This window comes from Rhyacophila brunnea, unplaced genomic scaffold (assembly GCF_057557595.1).
Source record: "Rhyacophila brunnea isolate RB1 unplaced genomic scaffold, BYU_Rbru_1.0 scaffold_2, whole genome shotgun sequence".
In the NCBI taxonomy this organism is placed as follows: Eukaryota; Metazoa; Arthropoda; class Insecta; order Trichoptera; family Rhyacophilidae; genus Rhyacophila; species Rhyacophila brunnea.
In genome coordinates this window covers 7,832,621-7,851,359 of record NW_028232859.1, presented here as the reverse complement: position 1 = coordinate 7,851,359, position 18,739 = coordinate 7,832,621, and the positions used below count along the sequence as shown (strand labels likewise).

Here is an 18,739-nt window from a genome sequence, read left to right as displayed (position 1 = left end):
ATCAATCATCTTTTTCGGAATTCGGGATTCGCTCCGATCTCGGTCAGAGCGATTTGACTATTTGTATTGTATATTTTTGTAATTTAGGTCTACTACAATCCGTTGTGGATCTAGGCCGCCTCACGTAGATGTTTCGTAACAATTTTTTTTACAAGAAATTTATGTTCGCCACTTGCTCAACCTATTGGGTCATAACTTCCAAGATTATCTGCTAGCATTCATTGCTAAAATAAAATTATTAACAATGTTTCTACGTATATAAATAAACTTAAGATATATATATGATTATAAATAGATATATATCTTATACAGTCATTAATCCAGACTGCAAGTTCTGTATAGTTCTGTCAAGCCCTGGTACTGTTGATTGTAATTTTACAAATTTGCAGTACCCCTAATCTGTATTATTGTACTTGTAAAATGTTACCTACACAGCCTATAAGCTTTTTGATATTTCAACGCATAGGTCTACTATAAACACTTTTTAGTTTAAAAAATACGTTATTACGATAATCAATTATTTTGCAGTTTTTGTTTTACAGTTTACATGCCAATGTTTTTTGTTTTTTGAATTGATGAAATATATAAGAATATGACATATAACAATTACCCACTGACTTCAGATTTATTGTTCCTTAAAAACATACAAAATACTGAAACATTTATCTTTACTTTCTTTTATTATCAGAAGTATTTTAGTTCAATTGACACATATTTTTTGCATGTATGTAGGTACACAACAGAATATTCTTATTACAGGATTTAAATACTATAGACAATTAAACAAAACAGTCATTCAGCAAACTTTTACCCAATGAATCCATTTTATCAGGTAATAGAATAGTTCAAATTTTTGAACCTGATTCCTAAAAAAAACTATTAGATTTGTAACCTAGCCTTTTTTTTCAAATAAACATTATAATATATCAATTTTTAGCTACATAGTTTTGTTTTTATTATTTAACACTAATGAGAGTGTCTTATAGCATTATCTATCTGTGCCTAGCTTTAGATGACAATGTATTTTCAATAGACCTGTCACATCAAAAGATAATATCTAAACACAAAACATTTTTTTATGAATTAATACGTAATACCAGTCGACAACAGCATCATTCTGTAACATGTACTTTCAAAATTTTACACACCTGAAGAAAAATAATATTTATCACCTATAAATATGTTGTATGTTACGTTAAAATATTTTAGTACGTAAAGGTCTTTTAAATTTACATCATTACATTTTGTTGGTCTTTTGAAAAATTAAATCTTTTCTATAGCAGATCTACCTACTCTCTTATTTAGATTTTAATTTTCTCTATAGGATACATAATATTATAATGTTGTTTAGAAATCCATTATTTTGTTTTTTATACTAAAATTCTAATACATGACCTTTTTTGCTCTGTTCAAAATCCTGTAGTGAATAATTAGCTGAAAACTAAAATTATAACTATTATCGATAGCTAGCTTAAAACCCAAAAGGAATAAGACCAACAAAGTGTAATAATTAACAACTACTTATCTCATAGCATATTATTGTGTCTCGATGTTTTTTGTTTTTTTGTTTTTTTTTCCTAATAGCACTAGAGCACTAATATTATTGTTCATCATTTCTTCTGATGTGTTTTTTTTTTCTATTTCACAACCCATTTCAGTTCCAAAGAAAAAACAAGGTATGGTTGTTGTTGTCAAGCAGTCAACGGGTCCAGGGTATTTTTCACAAATTTTACATTATTCCAACGTTATTATTTGATCCCCGTTTTCTACTTATTGTTTTATTGTTTTTCATCACGATGGCAACATTTCTTGAAATATGAATTCGATTTTTTAAAAATTGTACTGTTATTTTTACTTACAGACCGACAAACTTATCTGTAGAATGGTCAAAAATGGAACTACGAACTACCATATGACGCCATTTTGAAAATGTTATTCGAATGTCAGAATTGGGTAGTTTTCGACAGTGGCTCCCCCATTCCATTCTTCAAATAAGTTTGTAGGTCTGCAGCTTTAATTTTCCTATTTCAAAAAGGCTTCATTATTATTTGAAGCAGTAAATTCTTTTTTCTTTTTCTTCGTACAATCTAAAAAAAATTGTGTTCAAAAAACTACAAGCACAAATGTATCTTTTTCATTAATTTTGAATTAACAATTATGCTGCTTTATTCCTTTATGATAAAAGGAAATTAATACCATATTATTTATGATAAAAAGTGATTTTTTATACAAATTTAATAGACTGGCATTATCAGCTCATCTTGTTAATACATAAGAAGTATCGTATTCAATAATCGGTAAACACCCTCCAACGGATCCAAAAATCTCTACTACATATTTATGTTTCCAATGTTTTTTTTTAATTAGTACTATTTCATTGAATGTGTTGCCATGTAACATTTAAAATCACCCAGTTACCTATTCAATAGAAACTAGTTTTATTTTTTTAAACAAAATCCCTCAAAGAAATACTTACTGTAGGATCTCTATAGACCCCCTAGATTGTTGATTGAAATGCCATAAAGCATCTTGTTGTTGAAAGCTACCCATTTTATTATTTGTATTATATTAATTTATTTTGTTTCTTATTTTGATTTCTGCCTGATATAATTTTATAGGACCCTATAATATGAAACAACTGAAAGCTTCCGGCTCATCTAAATCCAACTGTACATACTCACTATCGCTGCTTTTATCGAAGATAAAATTCACATGTCTGCCTTTAACGCTCCCGTAATTAATGGCGTACATTATTGCCGCTTATTATAAACTATAAAAGTATTATTGTAAACAACTACGTTGTGGATGCTCACTAATTTAATCACGAGGAGTGTTATATTGTAGACATTTCTTTTATCTTCAAGTTACCCTGCTAATATTGACAACTCCAACCGCTAAAAATAGGTTATTATATAAAGAGTATGTTAATATTTTGAAAGTGTTTACTGCGGTACAGTTTATTCACAAGGACTTTGATTGTACAAGAACTTCATTTGTGTCTTATAATATAATAGTTAAATTAATGTTCCTCTTAAATAATAATTTATTAATAATTGTTATATACTTACTAATTGCTAAAACAAAGTTCACTGGACTGTCAGATTTAAAATATCTAGCTACATATGTATTACAATATTATACTACATTCAAAATTAAAGTTAATCTATGATGGTATGGTTATGTTTGTGTTTTATAACTAAATACTCATACTGTTGTAATAATCATTAATAGTTCGCGATCAGAGTCTGTGTGAAAACAATGTATTGATAACATATAATACTAATATGTTTATTTCAGAAACAAGGTGCAAATGGACAGTACCTTAGCTTTTATATAGTCGTTTTCATGATATTATTCCATTATAACTGCAGTCAGTGCATTTATATCAGACCATACTACTGTATTAATATGTTATTATGTATGTATCTGCATGGTCATTAACATACATATTATTGAATACAACATTTCAAATGCATTATCGCAGCGTTAGGTAAATCATGTTAGGTTGATCAGGCTTCGACTGCATACCTATTTTCAATAGCTTAGTTATATTCCAATTATGCTAAAACGTAGGTGGGCAACCAAAGATGTTGAAGTGAATCTGAAAAAGAGGTCTCTGAGACTAATGATGAAGTTAGGTGCGAGTCATTTTTTATTTACAGATTGATTTATATAGCAAACTTATATTATTTCCTGGAGATTAAGATAAAACCAGACCATTTTTTTTTTATAAGCTTTGAAAGAAAATATAGCCGTTGGTTATCACAATAATTGATTCTATAGAATAGAATAGTATCATAACATGAATTTAAAGAAAACGTTCATCAGTGGAGCAGCAAAATTTTGACATGCTCTAGCTCCGCTCATATTCCGTACAAATTCCCATTGCTCCACTGTTCCGGGCTTCAGTTGAGAGCTCTGCTCCAACACTCTGGTTGAGACGACTTGCATCAGTGCTTTACGTTTAACTTTTAATGTTTTGAACTTATCTTTATACAGATCACAAATAGTACGTAACCATAGCAATATGTCAATTTTCAGTCTCACTTAATTTTTTATTTAAAAGTAAAACATTCAATGATACCAACGTGGATATATTATTGTTTTAAAGGTACAACTAATGCACAATAGTACAAATTGACAATCATTTTGAGAATATTGTAATATGATTTAATATTCAAAATAAAATTAGCTAGTACATTTTAAAGAAAATTTTGCCACTTAAATATAGCAAGGTTGCCCACACCTGTATTAGATAATAAGATTAATAATCAAAAATTCTTTATCAAAGCTTTGCAAAAATGATAAGAGCTGAACACAAAAGACTATCATTCGTTCCAAATTGCGATATTACGGGTCATAATTTAATTTACATAATCATATTTATGTAAATAAGTGAGCGTTATGCGTTATTTGAAATGGGAAAAGTAAGTCACAATAAGTTTATAGCATTTACAAAGACACATTCACATTCCTAGTAATGCATAACGCATAAACCCACCTGTTTACATTAGTATGACTATGCATTTTGTCATCTCTAAAATGAAGGAATGTCAATAATTGTCATATTTTATTTAGATTATGTAGATGTTTTCTCTTGACAAAAAGATTTCAATCTCCAAGCATCGCTAAACAATATTAAAACTATTGAAAGCCTTAAAACAAATGACATATTGGTTGAGTAGTTTTTTTGTGTATACTTAGTATAGAAAATCATTAAGTAATTATTTTAGTGTGTACTCTTCGTTAATTAAGTTCTAGAATCATTTTCATCTAGCGCCATATTCTTTGATGCTGTCATTTCATTAACAATATACCAAAAGCTTAGGTTACATATATATAGGTAGTAAAATGAAGTACTCTTTTGGAATAACCGTACTTATACGAATATTTGATTTTCTTTTTAATGAGAACCGTTTTTTTATTTGAGAAAAACTTTTGAAATGCATCCTATGATTAATTAATTATACTATTGGTTTATTGAGAATGTATTTTTGTACTGTTTCAAATGTTGTACGAGAAAATATTCGGATGAAAGCTATGATTTCAAATTTTGTGTACAAAATATTTTTTTAGAATCGTAGTAAATATTTTCAATAATATGTTTTTCTAGTTTTTTTTTTTTTTGAACTATCATAGTTTTTAATAATGAGTAATAAAATAATATTTATTAGTTTTTGATATACTCGTAGCTAAAGTAACATTATTTAGTTTTTTTCAAAAAACCGCTTCTGGCGCATTGAGTATTTCATTTGACAGACTAATCGACACTTGGACCTTGTAAAATGACATGGAAAGCAAAATCTATTAGGTTGTCATCGTTATATAATATCTGTCGAATGAAACACTTTATAAACCAGATTGGAATTTCCATTTTTACATTGAATAAGAATAATATAATAATTGTAATTAGATGACTTTCATAAAAGTTATTATATTTTATTAATTGTACAAGTTAGATTCATGAGAGATAATAAATATTTTTTAACTTAGGCAATAGATTCTAGAATAAATGAAAAATTTAATAATATTCCACTAGTTGTAGGAAATACTTAATATATCATATTAATAGAGTTTTTATATTGCTTTAGAAGTAGGTACATAAAAAAATCTATTAGAGAAAAAGCTAAACATTTTTTTTTTATATTTTAAGGCTTTCATATTAGACTAACCAAAAAATAGCAAACCACACAACAATTAATAAAGGCTGTGAAAAATGATAAAGATGTCATTGAATTCAATTCGAATATGAAAGGTAATATAGGCAGCTAAAAACATATTGACGTGTACCTATTTTAAAATATTTTTTCACAACAGTATAATTGCAGCTTTCAGATACGGAATTTAAACTTGTTTTCACTAATTGATATGTTAAATTAGGTAGGAACGGAAAGCAGTTGCGATTTTCTTTAAACTTAGATAGATTACGATGTGTTTACCTCGCACCGGTCAGAAATGTTAATTACGGTCATGTTGCTTGGCAGGTTACCTCAAAAGTAAAGTAAGAAGTGGGGGAAAGTGCGCGGACTTCTGGCGCAAGGAAAAGCGATTCAGGTTCTGGATCCGGCACACGGTGAAGACGCAGTGGTTCTATTGGTTCGTCATAGTCCTCGTGCTCTTCAACACCATCTGCGTGGCCGTGGAACACCATGACCAGCCCAAATTTCTCACCCAGTTCCTATGTAAGATATCAAGATTCACATTTATAATCAACTCTCAACAATCATACTATAAGTATAATTCACAATAACATGTCACAACACTAGACTGTGCGCCACTTACTGGCTTATTTACTCTTTTCACTACCAATGACTTGATTGCAAATTTATGCCACATCTATTTATCTTCTTTTTCTTAGAATGTTATATTCTTATTATTGAAAATACATAATTTGAAGAAAAAACTTGTGTATATTCAATACCTAGGTATTAAATTAATAAATAAAAAATGTTAGTGGAAAGACGTAAATCATATTAGTAAAATCATTAGCCATTAATTTTAATTTCAATTGAAAATACTCGACTACAACATGAATATGAATGTTCCCGAAAAGCAATTTCCTATAACATGAGAATGTGTACCATTTGATAATAACTTTATTTCAGCAATATTCAACAGACTAGTCCTGTAGTTATTTAATGAAACTATGTTACATATTTAAAACAATACAATCTAAAAAATAAATTAACCTTGGCCAACCTATTGGAAAGATAATAAAATGTGAATTATTATAATGTTCCAGTTTATGCGGAATTCGTATTCATTGGGCTGTTTATGATGGAGATGTGGATAAAAATGTACGCGTTGGGGCCGAGGATATACTTTGAATCGTCGTTCAACAGATTCGATTGCGTTGTCATAACAGGGTCCATATTTGAGGTGATCTGGTCGCAGGTCAAAGGAGGCTCTTTTGGACTCTCCGTACTCAGAGCCTTGAGATTACTTAGGATATTTAAGGTCAGTAACCATTTATTACACTTTATACTATACACATACACTAAGGGCCCCTAAAAGATTTTCGTTTTCTCGTAAATATTATTTTTGGATTAAAAGTTACCAACAAATCGGCTAAATTTAAATTCTTTTTTTACCAATAGCTTAGAGGTGATTTTCATAGATGGCATGCTCAACTGAATTTTAATCAAAATAATGGTTGATACAGTTTTATACTGGGCCCTTCAATTGAACAATTAACAATTTTCGATTTATTTTTTACCTATTAGTCCTTTCTGTGACACAATTAGTTAATTTGTGAAATTAACATAAAATTAGGGCACATAAACGCTTGCGGCAGTCAAACGGTTTTAACCGAGGCCAAGGCACACATGCAGCAATTCCAAGACACACGGTACTGCGTTATACAACAAATTGATGCAAACTGTCATCGCACCGTCACACATTGTGACATGATAGTTAGGTTTTGAGACTTCAGTGATTTTCAAGTTTAAACATTTTTTTGAATTCATTACCTCATCCTAGGATTATTATGAGCCTCACAATATTGATTTATATAATAATATTACTTATTTTTGGTGTTTTGTTGCCTATTGTCTATGGCACAAAGTATGTCGTTTATTTTATTTTTTAAACGAATCTGCCACATTAGTGCCTTCGGCTAATTTGTATTCAGTATTTATGCAGTTTCGTGAGAAGCAGGGTGATTATTTTTCCTATTTCTAAAGCAGTACTTCTGGTCTTTGACATAATAAAATTTGGTCGATTTCTAACTTATCCATGGGCCATCCAAGTTAAATTAGCCAAAATGACACATTCGTGTTATATTATGTAGTCAAAAGGAATTGAAAAAATACATCTTTGTAATTATCATCTCACACATGGTGAACTGTCTTGTGTCTTGGAGTAATGTAATGATCCACATAAGGCTTATTTTTTGATATAATAGACTCATATATAAAAATTATAAATCTTTTCAGGTTACAAAATACTGGTCGAGCTTAAGAAATCTGGTGATATCTCTGCTCAACTCGATGAGATCCATCATTTCACTGTTGTTCCTGCTCTTCTTGTTCATTCTGATCTTCGCACTGCTCGGAATGCAACTCTTTGGAGGACAGTTCAACTTCAATGATGAGACACCGGCAACCAACTTCAACACCTTTCCCATAGCTTTATTGACAGTATTTCAGGTGACGAAAAAATAAATAATATATCAGTGGCTTAATTGGCAGATATTGTATGTCTGCATGTAAAAATATTGGATGTCCAACTAGGGTATTTAATATTAAAATTTTCTTTTTCAAATGCATCTTGTGTCCATTTCGCATTTTGATTTGTAATCGATTTCAAATTCGATTCTCTCAAAACATTCAAAACCAGATAATATACAATATCTACCCATTGATACCATAGTTGTACCATGGTTATAATTATATTGTAGTTGAGTATGGGAAATCGATTGCCACATATAGCTCAATCGAGTTAAAAACTAAAGCATAAAATGGTTATTTTGTATTTAACATAAAGTCCAGTAAACCAGCCACTCTCACATTTTGAGTGCTGTCAATGGTTGCTTGAATGAGTTGCACTTTGTTTATATGGAGTGTCATATCTAATTAATATTATGTCAATACTTAGTGTGCCTTGAGAGTTTGGCATAGGGTCAAATGCAAAAATATACATTATAAAATAAGATGGAACACTGTGCTAAAATTCCAGCTAAATAGCAGGCAATACATTTTTATTTTATTACAAGGTGCCCACAACATGACTCTTAATCAACCTTGGCTGGCGTATGTGGACCCCCACTTCTGCATGTCAATAAACAATTTTCTCAAAGTTATAAATTCATAGATATTGTGGCAGTGTGAACATTGCTGATAACGTAAAAAAAGCATCACGAAAATCGACAACTCCTATGTCGATGGAAAGTACCGAGAACTCGACGAGAATGAATTCAGAAGAATAATAAAACTTTTAAAAGTAGATAACCAGGTGTCCAATAATAGAGAGCAAAACAAAAAGATTCACTTCCCTCACATGTGCCCGCCACACACTCATTTTTAAATTCACATTGATTTAATGACGTGCCTCCGATTACAGATCTTGACAGGCGAAGATTGGAACGAAGTGATGTACCAGGGCATCGTGTCGCAGGGTGGTCCCAAGAAGGGAATGATCTACTCTTTGTATTTCATTATCCTGGTGCTGTTTGGAAACTACACGCTGCTGAACGTCTTCTTGGCTATCGCCGTCGACAATCTGGCCAATGCTCAGGTGACTTATTTCAACCATCTGTACCTTAAATATCAATACTAAGGACGCACAGACTCGGCCATCGGGCGATGCCACACGCTGCAAACTACATTATTCATACTGTTTGCATAAGCACATACAGATCACGACATTTCTACTTTATTGATTGCTAAAATCTTGCTAAAATTAATAGTAGCCGTATACCCAAATTCTTTTAATCACCTGTATTTATTTAGATATTGAAAAAAACCTTATATATTATATTATAAAGATAGAACTTAAAATTAAATGCAGAATTGCTTTGGATCCATACTGTTATTTTTGATTTTATCAGATTGTCTGTGTCTGCCTTGACATCACAGAGAATATTAACTTTTATATTGGTTACCAATACAACTACATATATAAAAAACGTGCTGGAATACATAGACTCCTTTATCAGTCCAAACTCTTCAATACAACAAGTGCTATTTTGACACCTCTCTATTTTATTTTTATTAAAAGAGAATTTAATGAAAATCAACTTTTGATTTCAGGAATTAACAGCTGCTGAGGAAGAGCAAGAAGAAGAAGATAAAGAGAAACAACTACAGGTGAGATACAATTATCGTTTTTACACTTTCATCTTACCAGTGTTTTGTTAACTTCTGAACTAACAACTTGCAGAATATCATGTTGATAAACAGCAAGGATATCTTGCTTCCGATAAGCTTAACATGTTTCAACGTTTAGATCTAAATATCGTACACCAATACTGTTGTATTCTTATTTCTTGTATCTCAGAATGGCATTGTCTACACCGGGAGATTGTGTTGCCCTATTGTAAATTTATAGCCGTATCAAAATTACATAGAGTGAGCGTCCACAGAGTGGAGGTTGTATTAACTGATTTTTATTTTTACAAGAAATGTGTGTTGTAGAAATGTGCCACTTGCTCAACCTATTAGGTCCATACTCTGGCACCCACGACATTATAAGCCGACACGTTGCTTCTTGGTTACTGGGGTGTCTTACTGGGGTGATTCAACAAACACTCGACTTGGATATTTGTTTTGTAATATCCACTAAAATTTGACTTTCATTTTATTTTTGAGAATCAGATGTACTGCAAATCAAAAACATGTCAGTTTATTTCTTTTATATTGTTTCTTTATTGTCAGACGATATGTTTATGAATATCATAGCTACGTTAATTAAATCTTATTTTAAACGCCTAAATCAAACAATGTTTGTTAGTTGTGATCTGTAATAATGACTGAAGTAAATTTATCGTCTGACTGATTCGTTTTGTTATGTAGTCATTTTATTTTAAATGAATCACAAATATTTTCCGCCTTCAAATTCGACGATCGTCAGGAGCTGGAAAAGGAGATGGAGGCACTCCATATGGCCGAAGGAGCCTCTCCTCGCACCGAAATGGCGACAATATCCCCGACGCCTCATAGGAAGGTAAAAATCCTAACCTCAAAATTCACGGAGGGAAATTTCGATTTTCTTTTCTTACAGTGCACGGGTGGCAGTTCGTATTGGTGTGGAAAGCCTCAGAAATTAATGACATTGTGTGTTGCTAGCGTGTTTGTCATGTGGAACTGTGAATGTAGAATATAAGTCAAGAAATGGAATATAACGAATTCTTTCTGTTTTTCTTTTTTACTAAGAATTCGTAAGCACGCTTTCTTTTCACTTTTCACGTAGTGGCGAAGATCGGCAGATGTAGGTAAAATATAACAAACAAAAAGAACAAAACATTACGCAGTAAAACAGTGTGTTATAATATGACTGCTGTATACAGTGACATAACGAATGGCATTTTGTTCAATCATTTTTGGCTTTGCTCCAAAAATTAAAATGAACGGAACATGTTCAGTTTATGTTATATATTATTTTTGAATCAAAACATTCTTATTTCTCCAAAGTGCGGATCAAATCACCTGTGTTCATACAAATATTCACCCGTACACTGCGTTGAGTATGTAAAAATGTCTAAACTAATCGAGTCCATGTTGCCATGGCCATTTAAATATTTCCGAAATTAATTAAAACCGCAGTTAATTATTACATTATGAAATTGAGATATCAGACCCGATAATTTCATCATATTTAAAGGTGTCGCTAGTTTCTCACGTTGAAATTTTATTCAAATGTTCATACAAATATTCACCCGTACCGTACCGTGCGTTCAGTATGTAAAAATGTCTAAACTAATCGAGTCCATGTTGCCATGGGCATTTAAATATGTCCGAAATTAATTAAAACCGCAGTTAATTATCACATTATGAAATTAAGATTACAGACCCGATAATTTCATCATATTTAAAGGTGTCGCTAGTTTCTCACGTTGAAATTTTATTCAAATGTTCATACAAATATTCACCCGTACCGTACCGTGCGTTCAGTATGTAAAAATGTCTAAACTAATCGAGTCCATGTTGCCATGGGCATTTAAATATGTCCGAAATTAATTAAAACCGCAGTTAATTATCACATTATGAAATTAAGATTACAGACCCGATAATTTCATCATATTTAAAGGTGTCGCTAGTTTCTCACGTTGAAATTTTATTCAAATGTTCATACAAATATTCACCCGTACCGTACCGTGCGTTCAGTATGTAAAAATGTCTAAACTAATCGAGTCCATGTTGCCATGGGCATTTAAATATGTCCGAAATTAATTAAAACCGCAGTTAATTATCACATTATGAAATTAAGATTACAGACCCGATAATTTCATCATATTTAAAGGTGTCGCTAGTTTCTCACGTTGAAATTTTATTCAAATGTTCATACAAATATTCACCCGTACCGTACCGTGCGTTCAGTATGTAAAAATGTCTAAACTAATCGAGTCCATGTTGCCATGGGCATTTAAATATGTCCGAAATTAATTAAAACCGCAGTTAATTATCACATTATGAAATAAAGATTACAGACCCGATAATTTCATCATATTTAAAGGTGTCGCTAGTTTCTCACGTTGAAATTTTATTACTTGCAGACGGAATAATAAATTCTCAATTTTTCAATTGTTGATACTGGTGAAGGTAAATTTAATCGGGTCTCCGCCACTGTTTAAACGTTTAAAGCTATTAATTAACTAATAGAGTACAGTCAGTAAGCTTCTATTTCTTGGTTCTTATTGTACCTACATTCACATGTCATAAGAATTGAATGAAAATTCGTTTTTTTTTTGTATGGTTAATTAACGAATGGGTTTATGAAAAAACTCTGGACGCACATCTGTTGATGTTGTTCTCGCTTTTATATGGTATATTGTCATCTAGTATGTTGATGTTTAATGAGTCGAGTAGCCATCGGTTTAAATTTAACCATAGCTTTGTCTGAGTAAGTCGAAATCTTTTAAACTCGGTAGATAGTGCAAAAATTTTCTACAGGGAAGTTCCACAATATGAACAGAGCTTTACATTTTGCTAATCGCTTTCACTGTCAACTTAAATTTCAACAACCTGCTATAAAAGTTACATAGATTTCAAAATTACGACTTTATTTTAAATTAATTATAATGTAAAATTAACATTAATTTCTTAATGACACATAATTAAATAATCAAATATGTGTGTTGTACCTAAGGCGGGTAATTTTCTTTAATAATCGGTGAATAATAAAAGTGATTTTTCTGTATTTTTTTTTATCAATTTTATTATAATATAATTGTTTTATTAAAGACTGTATTACAATATTTTGATCGAATCTGAAAATATAATGTATAAATTCGTCAGTCATTATATTCATATTTCGTTCATTTTTTTATTTTTATTTTATAAATTTTAGCAAATAAATAATAGTTTTTCTTTACTTCTATATGTTAGTACGTAGTGAGAAATAGATATTATGTAATAATACTGTTTCAAGTAAAGTCTAAAGTCTAATTAAATCCAGAAAGACAGAGTAAGATTATATTAATATACTTAATATTATGTAAATTGTATGTCATTTATTCTGCTATACGTATCGACATCGAAATAGTAATATTTCTGAGTGATTTTTGTGTAAATATTTTTTTAAGAGATATATCTCTATTAATTTTTGCTATTCAAAATTGTTTGTTAATTTTTAAGCTAGTTTCTAAATATTTTTCGCTTTTTGTCATTATTGGTTGCGTTTTTTTTAACAACAATATTTTGTAAGGCACTCATCTTTTTGAATCATTTTGTCTTCACATTGAGCTGTTACTATAGCTGATTCTTATTCAAATTCTATTCGAGATAAAACAACATGTTCCTACAACTTTATTTAATAATAATAATATATTATACAATCAGCAAATAGTTATTTTTTTAATTGTTTCTCTCTCCGCAATCAATATAATATTTTTATCACAGTTAATGGTGTAAATATGATCAAAACATGCTGCAGCTTACGGTTCCGAACCAAAATTAAAATGTTAAAACAGTGATTTTAACCGGTTCTATGCCTTCAGCAAGTTTCCTCGCTCTATGAGACCGTGATCGACAGGGCGCACATACAAATTTTGCGAGTTATCTTGTCCGACTTTAAACTCAAATTACTAGCCACTGTCGATTGATTTGCATAATCTAAAAAATTAAACAGACAGTGACATCTGTTTGAATAGTTATGAAATACTAAGCCACAAATTATCGGTATTACAGCAATTTTAGTAAGAGCTTTGCTCTACATTCTACGTGTGTCATTATTGTTGAACAAAAATTTCTTGTCCATATGTTAAAATACTGTGAACTAATAATCCCCTCCAGTGCAGCTAATCGCACTTCCGTTTTCGAATGAGGAACGCCCCCAAATTTATTATTTCATTTTGCGCTCCCGTGGTGTACGGATCTTGTTAATTTACGTAATTAGAAGCTTTTCATAATAAAAATAAATTTAAAACAATCAGGAGGAATTATTATTAGTAAACTTTTGGTTTATTGCGAAGAAGAAAAAGAGTCACATCTAAAAGGAGAACCGATTACATTATTTAAACACGCCTCTAGAGCGCGTTACCGCCATGACAGGTACGTCACTGAGAAGTCTTCTATATGCGACTACAGCGACTTCCTGTTATCGCCGATTTCTTGTTGGACAGTAAAAATCTGCGACCACTACCATAGTAATATGCTGAGGCATATAAAAGGTTAATTTAATTGTTTTAATATAGAATGGATCAACAATTTTATTGAATAAATCTTTAAATTTGCTTACTATTTGATCTATAGTTTCAGCTCTGAATTCATTTAAAAATTTAAAATATTGATAACCTATGTAATATTCATAAAAAAATATATATAAACTAGTAATACGCTATTACATACCGCTATTGATATATTTTGTAATAGTTGATGAGGTGTTCAAAAAGCGTTTTGTTTACTAATTATTTGAATACCTGAAACAAGTATGTATGTACGTGTGTTGTGATATTAATGTTTGATTTTTTTCAGAAATCTCAATGTACTTTTTTGGTGTATGCTATTTTTATATTGCTTTTGTATTTTTTAAACATTGACAATTATCATTAATTAATTCGTTATTGGTGTTGTGTATTTACAAAAAAAAAATGTGGATTATTATTTTGTTGAATTTTTAAGAAATGGTAGGTTTATAAAACTGTGTTTGATTATTATAGATTTATAGAATAATTACTACCAACTGAGTGATGTTAGATAAAAAATCATTTAGGCCAATTTTACTGTTTATGTACATGTAGATCGCATAACCATACATTTTTACCTCGTTGGATATTTAAAATTTCAACATATTGTCATATTCCTCACTTTAGTGAACCGGATGTATCGCTTCCCAATTTTAAAATTGATCGCTTCATTTGGAAATAATCCAATGTAGAAAATATATAACTCAATAGAAGTTATAGGAAATGCATTCCTTTTCAAAATGACTGTTGTGTGTTTCTAGTTTCCTATAGGAACCCTGTAATAGAGATGTAATTCAATGTGAACATTATAAACTGTGGTGTCTGTCTTAGCACATTAGACTGTTTTTACAGAAAACTGATAATACGTACATAAGCTAAAATTTGTAATTTAAATCTTCTTGCATAGGATATAAAAATAATTGACTGTCATTTACATGTAAATAATCTAGTTAATTCACACAATATTTCAACAATATATGGTGCTTATTGGTATTTGTTATCCTGGAAATTTGCTCGAATTTACATGTAAATAATCTAGTTAATTCACACAATATTTCAACAATATATGGTGCTTATTGGTATTTGTTATCCTGGAAATTTGCTCGATTTCGTGAGCTTGAAATTATGGTTATATTTTGGCTAATATATTTTCGTGAACTGAAGATTAAAAAATATTGTTAGCTGTGACTATAAATTGCGATTCATCTTCTTATAATTTATATTGCAAAATATCGTTAACTTTATCATATGTAAGAGCATACATCAGTGAAACGGCAAATAATTTTCAACAGTAGGTACGATGAAATTTCGCACTCGTCGCCAATCGGAGATCGACAGTCGAGGTGTGCGCACGTCAATTTGTTTTGTCATGGCGTCGGAGGAATATATTCTTAAATTGTGTAAAGATGACTAAAAAACTTTACGTATGTACTTGAAAAAGAAAACATGTCAATGAATATACTATTATTATTAGTAATATAACAATAAACATAACATTAAATGGACGCATGTTGAATTTTTATGACAAATTATATTTCGTTCGGCACGCGTCATTTGCATAATCCGCGCATCGCCTAGTCACGATCTTTTTAGACCATTCCTCAACTGAAGTATAGCCTTAAGATTTTATGACACGTCTCTAATCATTATTAATATTTTTTATTATTAAATTTCATTTAATAATAGGGTTTGTATTTTGATGTCTCTAAATATCAACTGAAAAAATAACATATGTCCAAAATTGCATGTTTTCAGATATCCCAGGATTTGGTTTTGAGAATATCATTCCGAAATTCTATCAAAAATTGCAATTCCTAGTGAATGCCAATTTGGTACAGGTTATAGTTTTGAATATCAGCCAATCTTAAATTATTGTTAAAATTATCGATTGTATGTGCTAGGCATTCAATCAACACAATTGATAATAATATTGTCCCCGTCTAATAAGTTAAACTAATATAAACTAAATCTGTAACCACTGTCAATTAAATCCCCTTAGCCCGTCTCTCATAATCTTGATAAACCTTTAATGGTATTCTGTTTCATTAATTTGTTGTGTTGCGATATAATACAAGAAATATTCAATTTGCTTTTCAGGGTAAGAAGAAGGATGATAAGAAAGATGACGAGGAAGATATCACGGATGGGCCGAAACCAATGTTACCTTATTCATCGATGTTTATATTATCCCCAACAAATCCGTAAGTATTGAATTCAATATATTGAGACCATTGCTAGACCTAAGATCGCTGACAATATAGACTTAGTTAGTTCTTTTACATACAGCATTATTAAATCGTAGTCATGATCATTTCGGTTGTGGAATAAATAACTACAAATATTGGCTCCATGTTCAAAAATCAAGCAACGGTTCCAAAATATAAGTGTGCCATAATTTTCCCTCATTTATTATTGATTATTTATATTATTGGCCATAAGAGAAGGATATTTTCAAACAAAAATTTCGCATTAAAACATAATTCATAATGCTTGAATATTGTATTACTAAAACAATGTAAGCGGGCAATGTATAATGTTGCGTGATTTATTTCGTGTGGTACAATAATGAAATGTGATGGAAATTTTATTGTATAAAAACAAGTATCTGTGTGTATGGCAGTGGCGGCTCGATGACTTTCTAGATGGTGGGGTTTAGTCATTAATTATCAAATATATGTTCAAATATGTACCTACCTACATTCTCATATTATTATAGGGACATTATGTACGAAGCTACTTATAATAATTTGATTTTATTAATGAGGAAATGAGTAATTTTTCTGAATAAATAATATGATTATCTGATTCGTTACTTAATCACATCTAAAAATCGTACTTAAAAATATAAACTTAATTAATAATAATGATTATTATAGATTTACCAGCATCAGTTTTGAACAACAACATAGGTACAACGAGCGTTTTTACTCACCTATGGGGTCATTCTATTCGGTCCCTAGTATGCATATAATAATGCTAATGCATTCACATACTTTGTAGAAAGAGATTTGTACTGCAGCAACGGGATGGGACTGAGTGACCCCGATTAGCAAAAAATAGACGCCATAGCTTTCTTAATTTGTACATAGGTGTCACTGTGAATTAGGGCGTATTTTTTAATAAGTTATTTTAATACCGCGTAATCATTATTATCGTCGCTTTAGAAACAACACCGCGGAAGTCAGTTAATTAAAATTTTCAGGGGAAACAAAAAACGTCTCAAAAAATTGAAAATTGGTACCTTTTAACTTATTTTTTTTGTGTTTAGTTAAAAAAAAAACATTTTTTCATTCAAAAATAATTTTTCCATAGAAGGAACACGGTGTAGGATTTTTTTACCTACCGAATGTTATTCAAAACTCAAAACCGCCAAATGGGGACTTACGCGGTGTTGTTTCTTAAGCGACGTTATGTTATTACATAATTTACAATTATTGCTTCATTTATTTGTATAATAATAATAAATATCTCTCTAAAATTGCGACGGGTTTAGATAGATGAAATAAATTAAATAATTCATTTAATCATTTAATTAAGTAGGTATATTATGACAATGATAAAAATATCGGACGTTTTTTACTCATTCTCCACATGATAACGATGTGGGGATGGTCCCTATGAACCCTTAAGGTAGAGCCGCCCCTGGTGTATGGTATGGTACCTTGTCCAGCCAGGCCCCAATATTTTGCATACTTTTGCGATGAGATAGTTGCATGTCTACCAAAGTTATACAACAGTGTGTTCTTGAGATTTATAAAGTGTTAGTTCATACTGTACAGAAGTGGTTCCCAAGCAGTGTTGCCAACTGTGGCTGACAAAAACATACCAGACAGGGTATGAAAAATGGCATGAAAAAACGCTAGATTTTGTGGAAATAAAATTGCAAGTAAATTTACTTATTCTACCAAGAACGATGTCAATACCTTTGCTTTGGCGTATCGAAAACAGTGCAAAAAACGAAAAAATGTTCATACATGTAAAAATCACACATTTAGAAATATATTTCAAAATAACAACAAATACCTAGGTATAATATCTATATTGCAAATACCTATATTGTGTCAACAGCATTAAAGTTCCGTTTCATGTTTGAAGACTATAGTTTCTTTCTTATAGGACAGACATAGAGAACATACCTTTTAGATGAATAATAATTGTTAAATTATTATTCTATATAGGTAGGTAATTCGAAGTAATATACAAAAACAATAAATAATGCATGAAATTGTTTCATCATGTTTAATTTCTCACTAAAATAGGAACCGACCTACCTGCATTAAGTATTTGATACCTAGTCAGAAATTTGATGCGCATGAAAATAAATAAACTAAATATTTAGCGTTTCAAGCACATTTAAAGAAGTTAGAGGCATCAAAAAGCATTAGTAAAAACGCCACA

At 30.6% G+C, this 18,739-nt stretch overlaps 1 protein-coding gene across 1 annotated transcript in view; it reads left to right on the top strand.

Annotated features, from left to right (window-relative positions):
• Nucleotides 1-18,739, top strand: part of cac (calcium voltage-gated channel subunit cacophony) — a 106,754-nt gene that overhangs the window by 39,346 nt on the left and 48,669 nt on the right. Inside the window, exons 13-20 of the mRNA XM_085947721.1 lie at nucleotides 1,659-1,676; nucleotides 5,985-6,182; nucleotides 6,743-6,957; nucleotides 7,935-8,147; nucleotides 9,061-9,234; nucleotides 9,750-9,806; nucleotides 10,570-10,662; nucleotides 16,439-16,542. Of these exons, the coding sequence (XP_085803847.1) occupies nucleotides 1,659-1,676; nucleotides 5,985-6,182; nucleotides 6,743-6,957; nucleotides 7,935-8,147; nucleotides 9,061-9,234; nucleotides 9,750-9,806; nucleotides 10,570-10,662; nucleotides 16,439-16,542 (1,072 nt within the window). The remainder of the gene's footprint in view (nucleotides 1-1,658; nucleotides 1,677-5,984; nucleotides 6,183-6,742; nucleotides 6,958-7,934; nucleotides 8,148-9,060; nucleotides 9,235-9,749; nucleotides 9,807-10,569; nucleotides 10,663-16,438; nucleotides 16,543-18,739) is intronic.